We start from the raw sequence: 9,177 nt of genomic DNA, 5'->3' as shown, positions 1-9,177 counted from the left end.
TTTCTCCTGCAATGATACTACAATATACAGATTGAAAATTAGCTAGTCTTACGAAACTGAATAAGTAGTAATTATTGTTCAATTAAAAAATATATATATATATCTAATGTTTTATAACATTAATTAAAAAGTAACGGCTGCTGCAGTGTCCGATATAATCGACTTTTGCACTTAGAACTTCTTCTTATGATTAAAGCTTGTGCACATAATTTATCAAAATTTATATCATCTTTGTATGCATTGGGTGTGTATCATAATTTATTTATAAATGCCTAACTAAAAATTATTTTAGTTCTCAGGTATGCGCTCTCCACATACTATCGATTAAGCAAATGTCATTAATTATTACGTTCATAATTCGGAGGTTTTTTGCGTTGAATAATTTAGTACATAATTATACTCAAATAGTCGAAGCATTTTAAAAAATTGGGATTTTTTAAAAATAATAGTATAAATATGATCGGTTCGGTATAATCCAATTGATTTATAAATAAAATCTTTAACACGTAGACATACATATCATTTTAAGGGATTCTATAAGTTTACTATTTATAGTATGTCTGCAAAAAAATATTTAACATTCATGTTCCATGTAAAAATTATTCGAAGAGTTTATTGGTGTATTAAAATAAAAATATCTTTTTCTTTCAAGTATATTTCAATATTCATCTATATCTAGTAATAAATACTAATGTATAGATGTGTGTTTCTAATATAAATGTACAATTAAATTGATAAAAGTTGATAAAAAATAAATACACGAAGAAAAATAAAGAAATTCGTGTTGTATATTTATAAAAGTCATCTTTTTATCCAAATACAATATATACACATACATATGTACTACATTTGCAAACATAGCTATAGATAGTAAGAACATAAAAAAATCTTGGTACTTCTTTTTCCTAATATATTTATACAGCATCGAGACTCACCATAGCAAATTTTTGTCGTTTCGAGATGTTATAATCGAAACTTGTTGGAAGATCTTATAAATACATTTTTTTGAGGAATTTAATAAAGTAAATATACATTAAAAAATGCATTAGCGATACAGGCGCGCAAAATTTCGTAGAGCATTTGTGACGGTTTTCGGTGTATCTGACCTAGATATCGTAAAAAAAAAGAATTAAGTCATTATCAATTAAGTTCCGTGAGTTGATCGAAAAATTCATAGCAATCTCCGATAGATAAGTGATTAAGTCAATCGTTCACAATTTATACAATTAACAAATAATATATAATACATATAATCGATATAAACATTGTCTGATTTCATAAAAATCGCTATGAATTTTTCCGATATTATTTATATTTACACGTGAAGTTGTATGCTACCGTACCTCGTGACTGTATTATGAAATTCAAGTAACTGATCGGGCGTTGCTGTGGGAGCTCCGCCTGCGTTTTGCGACGGCATTGTCTTGATAGCTTCTTCCAACCACTTTGACATAAGCTGATAGAAAATATAAGATTATATAGATATTACTTTTTTTCCCTATAAAATGTGATATGTATACAGGATAGAAATTATAATGAGATAATACGTACGTCTGCGTCACTTCGGGTAAGTTCTATAATGACATCCGTCACGTCAGACAGCATGTAAGAAGACAAGTCAAACACCGAAGCGTGCAGTAATTTTATAACTAATGTTTGGCCTTTTTCTTTCAATATACTTTGTACCAATTGTCGCCGTATCGTGAAGTCTGATCGATCCTGAAAAAACGAAGGACAGACTATATGGTTGGAGCTATATGAATTATACATGTATATATCGAGGGATTTTATTTTAATATTCATTTAAAAAGTTCACAAAGAATTACCTTATAACTGCGACCGCTGTGTAAAAGGTCATAAAAGAATTTCATTACTGAGCTATTAGCATCCCGATGATCCAAACTGCAAGCCATTATAGCGCAATCTACAACGCTCCCGATAGCAGGACAATGTAATAAGGGAATAGGGGCTCTTTGAAGAAACCTTTTATACAAAAAGAACGGAACGTCAGGCAAAATTTCAATAAAAAAAAACGTCAATCAATTAATTAGTATCATCGCAATACCTGGCGCACAGCCTGAACAGATCGTCCACCGTATCGGGGTGATTTTTTAAACCATCTTCTTGCTCAAGAAGGGCGAAAGTCGGACAGATGAAAGCTTGTAACATATTTAACAGATTCCACACACAGTCCGAATCGGTTGCGTACTCGTCCACTAATATGGAACCAAGATACAAGAAACAACTATGTTTATGTACCGTGTACAATGGTACGATCTGTGCAAACGAAAAAAAAAGAAGTTAGATATATTTAATAAGTTATCAATACCATATCGTATTTAATAAATTATTTGAACTATTAAAAACGATATAATCGAGATGCTAGATATCGTCGGAAGTCATTACTTGTTTCACAATTGGCTCGAGCAAATGAGCAGAATTTTTGCCCACGCAGCGCACGGCGAAACGTATGCAACGGCAGCATCTCTCCATGACTCTCACATCGCGTTGATATGTTTCACATACATTCGATAATACAGGCCACATCTACAAATAAATATGCATATAATGAATGTCATTAGTGTAAAAGGAATTTCACACGAAAGGCTTCTCGTGTCTAAGTATAAAGCTTACTTCAGTGACCACGCTCTGACAGGGATGAGGCTTATTAGGATCATCGATTTGAGGATTAGTATGTTTAAATATAGCGGCTAATCTATCCAGCCATATCACAGGATCAGTCTTTGTTCCTCTCTCGATTTGGACTCTATCCGTCAGAAGCGTCCACAGGGAACTCGCTTGAAAGCAGCACAATTCTCTTATTGCCGGAGTAATATCCTCGTACGATAACCTCGCCAAAATTATCGATACTCCTGTTATGACACAAAACACGCACACAATCAATGCTTTTCATGTAATTTTTTTAATCATAAAAATGATAAACGGACGCATAAGATTATGTATGTAATTCGTAATCGCGTAAATAATGTAGCAAAAAAAATTTATCCAACCTTTTAGTAGGCCAATAGCTGCGTCATTACTAATTGCAAAATTATCCAGAGAACGTGCTATTTGTAAAAGTCCAGAGAAATGCGCTTTCATGTGCAACGGACAAGCTGTACATATACTTAATAACGCGCCCGAGGCGGCGCTTCCTAAACCCTTTTGATTTAAACAGTCTAAGAGGAAATTTAAAACTGGTTCTGAAATGACAAAGAGCAAAGACATTTGAGTGTGCCGTTGAAATATCCAAATTGATGACGAATGTTTATCAAACCGACAAAACCTTACCTAATGATTGCGGATGCCTATCTATCCACTCACATAGCTCGCCTAGAAGGAGAATACTGGTATAACGTACGGCTATGTGAGTGTTTTCCGGCAAATTGAGAATGGCTTCCACCACTTTTGGAACCACATCGTTTTCTTCTCTGTTACACGTGAAAATTCGTTGTTGTACTCGGACCTCTTTAGATACTTTTGTTTCATTACGTAAAGAATGGACGTACGGTAAAATATTTTTCGCCACCGCCTGCATTATAAAAAGCGCGGCTTCGGTCGAGTCCCAGGTAGGTGCATGTACAGGTTGACCCTGCGGCCCAGGTCCTCCGGTCAGCGACGAAAACATTTGTCGGAAACAGTGGCTACTCCCAACTACGAACACTACGTCCTTTATCAAATCCGACACGCGATTTCGGAAGTCAGCGAACTCCTCGCCTCCCCCTCCTTCTTCCACGAGACCCAACTGGAAATTAAATACGTGTATTTTAGTAATCATCTATTCTGTTTTGTCTGCAAGACGTTATTTAAAATTCCTGATAGCGAATATACTGACATGGTCTGGTTCCATTTGACAATGTCTACAGAGAGCGCCGATCAGTCTCTCAATGTGAGGTCGGAACACGGCATTAAGATCATCGTTATTTTTCTGGTAAAGAATTTCCGATAACCGATACCACAGGTTAAAAGTTATCTGTGCAACCTTAGGGAAAGATATTATTTAATGAGTTAAGAATAATACTAATTCGTAATTTTTAATATAATGAAATAAATCGAACGTATATATTTTAAAGAACCTCATAATCATGATGACCGACGCACGTGAGGACGAGGTCCAAAATTTTTATGGCGTAATGCTGCTTTCCGTCTTCGCTACCTGTCACCATAGTTTCTAAAAATGTCTCGGCCAGTTCCGTGAATATTCGACAATAATTTATAGATCTGCAATGTGTATTCAATGACTAGTTTTATGCTTACAAACATACTTGAGGTATAACTAGATAATTTACTTTTCCATGTCTTCGTGCGCAACCGATAAGTGATATGGTTGTTCTAAATTCATTACACTTGTGAAGAGGCACAATTGCAGTTGCTGCAACTGCACGCTCGTTTCGTTGTCACTACCGCGACTGGTATTGCTATCTTCTCCTAATGCTTGCAAAATTACGCAGATGCAGTCGGTAGCCGTTTCGTGAAGTTGCGAAACAGCCATGTGATTGCTGAGTACCTGAAAAGTAAAATCATTCGATGAAGACGGATAAAGAGAGAGCAATTAATTTTTCCGAAAACATTTCATTTCAAGAGAGACTCACCTGCAAGGCATAAACGACTACCTCGCTCGAGGGAACAGCTTTAAGCGGTATTGCATGAACGGTTATCCAGCTGGTAAAACATCGCAAAATAGTGACTTGGATTTGTAAATTATCACCGCTATTTTTTAGGCACATTTTCTGCAATTATACTATATATGAAATACCAATGTTAAAGTAGAATGCATGTGTGTAAATGTAATTTCGTATACATAAAAATATATACAATTAGTATATATAATACATACAATGTATATAAAAGGAACTTATGGGATAACAAGAATGACAATATTGTTACAGTTGATTTAGAGCGATAATTTGTAAAAGATTGCTTTTGTTTAAATCTCCTGCAACTGGAGATATTTCAACCTATCTTGATCTACCTTAAAATTATACAATATATAGCATTATCTTTTACGTATATTGTATATTATATAATATTAAGGTAGTATATTGTACGTATATTGTATAATTTTAAGGTAGAATTACGATAGGTTGAAATATTTTCCATTTACAGAAAATATATTCATATAATATGAATATATTATATTATCTATATTATATCTATACTATCCATAAAGGAAAAAAACTGGATTAAAAAGATATGAAAGCACCAGCCAGATATATAATATAAATTCAATACAGATTGTTGTATCCATATAGGTATAATACTATGATACTATATCGATACAATAATCTGTAATAAATCTATATATATCTGTATGATATCTTCATATTTTTTAATCCAATTTTTCCTTTAACCTCAACTTCCTATTGAGAATAAATACGAGAGATCTCTAAATCTACAATCTTTGATCTCTTAACAAGATATATATATATATATATAAAAGACTGGGATCGAACTCGTGACCCGGTGACTACTAGTCGGTCACACTCACAACAAACCATGTTGTCATCTCAAAGTAGTTGGAGAATTGAAGGATGTGAATATAAAGAATCATGAGATGAATTATAATCTGTTACAGAAATAATAAACTGATACGATATCGGGTTTATCATCATTGGGTAGTAACTAGTAAAAAAAATATTAAAATAAAGTTAATGACTTGTAATCTTAGTTATTTTCAAATAAGTGAACTTTTAATTTCAATTAGTTTAAATATATTAACTTTATAATAAACTTTTTTAAATTAAAATTTTTGTCTCTTTAAAAACGCCAATGTTTGTTTCTTCTACGAAATTTTGAAATCTAAATAATCTGCTTCCGTGTCCATCGCGATTGTCGTTATGATTATGTGACTTTGTTACTTTGAATAAGAAATAAAGATTTTACTAGCAATTGCGATAATTTAAAAAGAAAATTAAAGAAACTAAAAAAATTTTTAAAAATGGTATTTCTATTAAAATTCTATTAAAAGTATTTGTAACATTCTACATTATACATAATTAACATTATTTTTATATTATTAAAAATAATTTTAAATAAAAAAATATATACTTTCTTTCAGAAAACTATACAATTTCATTTCATATAAGCTTATTTACAGATCAAATAAGCTTATTTGAAGCTCCATAATTATTTATAATTTTAATCGTTCGAAATAAATTATCAAAATTATAATTACAATTATTTTAATTAAATATTTTTAAAAATTGACTTTTAATTTAAGCTAATTTAACTTTAATTTAATTCAGTTTTTTGTTCAATTTATGTAACGTAATTAAGTTAATTTTATATATATCATTAACTTTAAATTAAGGAAAAAACTAATTTAACCAACCATGGATATTATACATACCAAAAACTCTGTGACGGTATCTGCATTCAAATTAAGTTCATGCAATATATGCTGTCTATGATTAGCTCCCAGCCTGTGCAAAAATAAAATAAATTAAAAAAAAAAGTTGTTTCAATTCACTTTGCGACATCAAATAAGCAACAAACTGTGACACCTTACCTAAGTGATCTCGAATTTACTTCTTCTGGAAGTACCGTCATTATTTCAAGTAGTGGCCAAAGGTTTGCAGTGTTTCCTCCAAACCTATTAATTAAATCTACCACAGGTTTCTGCCAGGAGGACATTTGTAAGGCCAGATCTGCTAGAGCTAAGCATAACTGTAAGCGTGAAAGTTTAACGCCATTAATAAGAATCTTATAATAAATTATAGAACAAATGTAGAATTACGTGGAATAAAAATCTTTTAAACTGCTGTGGAAGCAGTTTCACGAAAGAAATTTTATATCCATATAAATACCTGAGTAACAATGGCAGAGTTAGTGTGTTCATTGATTTGCGATATATGTTCCATTAACGAATCTCGTAATGATGTATGAGCTGTTTGGGGTAATTCATGGAAGGAGAGCTGGATCTTGGTGCGCATTGTTTGCGCAGCAAAATAACAGGATTCTATATTTCGTTTCTCGTGTAACATTTCATCAGCTATTTTCCACGCAAATACCTACGAAAGCACGTACACATGAGAAAAATGTCAAAAATAATAAATTCTCTATAATAAAGTTCAAAGTATGACGGATAACTTGTTCTGCAAAGACAAAGTATGTCGCATACTACAATTACGAATCGTACAGTTGACAAAATGACACGCCTGTTAAATCTAATGCGTAAAAAAACGTAAGTAAAAAAAAATGCAATGTTACTGATTTCATGTCTGATGTCAAATATGATTATTTTACAACGTGATATGTAAAAAATATATCCTCGTGACAGTGTGATAACCCTTCCCTTTAAGGTTAGAAAGCGGCTTTTCATATCTTCGATTCACGACGCCGTTGACCCTGGTGCGTCGAGAAACAGGCGTCGTAATTGACGTGACAATGCGAACGAATTAAATTGAGGCACGGGGAGGAAAATTTTAATATTTAACGACATTTTAAAAATATTGTGCGCTCACCGATCTCTGTAATTCTCCCAGCCATAATGACGCTTTTCCTGGTTCGGCCGGATTTGTATTGTTATATAAAGAGAACACGGCCTGGTAGACGGTCTCCAGGTTCGGCGGCGAGTCCATGTTTCAGAGGATAATCGGATGCCGCGTAATCCCCATGCAGTCAAATCCCGGCTGACAAACAGATGCGCTCGCGCGAGGCCGAAACGGAGCCGAGCGTTTCTTCCAGTTTCTTCTCCGTTCCGAGGACTTAACCTCCAACGAGCAACGGACGGTGTCAGGTGGTGCACCGCGAAACCATCGTAAGTAATTTAGATTCTATTTGGCTGTCGTACCTCGTATATTAGAAATGCATGAATTATGTGCGTAGAATGCAAATTATGAAATACGCGTACGTACAAGAAGTAGGAAAGAGAGGATTTTTAAAAAAAAGTGCACCGAAAGTGCAGCCGGAGAGAATAGGTGATAGGTCTGTTCGTGTTGCTTGCACTTTTTGCGTTTAATTGTTAACATTTTTTTTTTGCATTTAATTGTAAAACTTATCTCTGACTTTTCCTCTTTTTAATTCTCGATTACATATTTTTTCTCTTTCAAATGCAAAAATTTGAGAGAATTTCAAGCAACACACGAATAAATTCACATTTACAATAATATATTAAACCTGGTATCATATCGCGATGTATCGAAGATTGAGAATTAAAGGTATCTTTAGAGATATTTTTAATTAAAGCAGAGAAAAGCATCTATCTGATTAAAGATATTTTTTAGGCTGGCTGCACACCAGCGCGATGTTCATCGCACGCGACACGCGATATCCAATAAACGCGCAGCTTTAGATTAAAAACAACGGTAAAGCTAAATGCTCATTGGATATCGCGTCGCGTGCGCGACGGATTCGACCGCGAGCCATAGTCCTGAGGTGGACGTCTGTGGCCGAGTGATTCTGGAATCTTCTAAAATCTTCGCGGCATAGTATATATCTCACTACGACTTAGATTTTAGAATCTCATCGTGCCGTTTGGAAATTGGGCCGTATATACCCGCCTGGGTGTTATAGGTCCCACAAAGAATTAAAAGAAGTCGCGTGCGACGAAATCGCGCTGGTGTGCAACCAGCTTTAGAGATTAGAATTAAGTATTTTTTCATGTTAATATTCAACGCTCATCAATTTTTAGCGTCAAAACATCACATGATCAAAATTGATAAATATCAGCGTCAATTTTGATTATGTGATCTGTCTTGACGCTAAAAATGAGCGTCGAGTATGGAAAGGTACTTTAAAATTTAATGGGAGGATCCTGTTAACTTGCATCCCGATAGCTCACATCAATCGATATCTAGAAATTTTCCTTACTAATAAAAAAAATCCTGTACTAAATTAGCCAATTAACGATGCGGACGATTGGATTGCCAGCTCTTTGAAGTTTTGTGCTTAAAACGAGATAAGTATATTCGGGAGTTGGAGAGGGAGGAGAACATTTCTGAGTGCAAAAAATACAATTAATTGTAAAATTGTAATACGAACAGACTTGTTGCTATGTGTTAAGTCCACTGATGATGCTAGGAAATCGATCTAAATATCGGACGGAAAAAATATATTGACCAAAATTATATACAGGGTGTCTCATAATAGGTGTATCACCGTTCATGGGTAGGTAGAACGGACTAAACTGAATCGAAAAGTCCTCTACCATTTTGCAAAATTCGCAATCGTTAACAA

General features: G+C 33.8%; 1 protein-coding gene across 1 annotated transcript; it reads right to left on the bottom strand.

Moving 5' to 3' along the window:
* Window positions 1–787: 787 nt before the first annotated feature.
* LOC105456060 (transportin-3) lies at window positions 788–7,886 on the bottom strand. The gene is made up of 18 exons (XM_011699835.1): window positions 7,464–7,886; window positions 6,807–7,010; window positions 6,509–6,666; window positions 6,350–6,422; window positions 4,593–4,730; window positions 4,290–4,507; window positions 4,077–4,221; window positions 3,836–3,982; window positions 3,510–3,745; window positions 3,292–3,431; window positions 3,012–3,203; window positions 2,635–2,873; window positions 2,407–2,547; window positions 2,066–2,277; window positions 1,827–1,983; window positions 1,552–1,719; window positions 1,344–1,456; window positions 788–1,106 (listed from the first exon to the last, which is right to left on the bottom strand). The coding sequence occupies exons 1-18, from the start codon at window positions 7,578–7,580 to the stop codon at window positions 1,046–1,048; spliced, it is 2,859 nt and encodes a 952-aa protein (XP_011698137.1). The 5' UTR covers window positions 7,581–7,886; the 3' UTR covers window positions 788–1,045.
* Window positions 7,887–9,177: the final 1,291 nt, after the last annotated feature.

The sequence above is a fragment of the Wasmannia auropunctata genome, unplaced genomic scaffold (genome assembly GCF_000956235.1).
Source record: "Wasmannia auropunctata unplaced genomic scaffold, wasmannia.A_1.0 LD335787.1, whole genome shotgun sequence".
Lineage (NCBI taxonomy): Eukaryota > Metazoa > Arthropoda > Insecta > Hymenoptera > Formicidae > Wasmannia > Wasmannia auropunctata.
This window is presented reverse-complemented; position numbering and strand designations above follow the sequence as displayed.

Bases quoted from the DNA above. Each gene is read 5' to 3' on its own strand.
- LOC105456060 (XM_011699835.1), bottom strand. From the start codon at position 7,580: ATGGACTCGCCGCCGAACCTGGAGACCGTCTACCAGGCCGTGTTCTCT. The intron at 4,731-6,349 runs GTATGTATAATA...GTATAATTGCAG, and splicing joins ATACCGTCACAGAGTTTTTG to AAAATGTGCCTAAAAAATAG. The intron at 2,278-2,406 runs GTAATGACTTCC...TCGTTTGCACAG, and splicing joins TCGAGCCAATTGTGAAACAA to ATCGTACCATTGTACACGGT.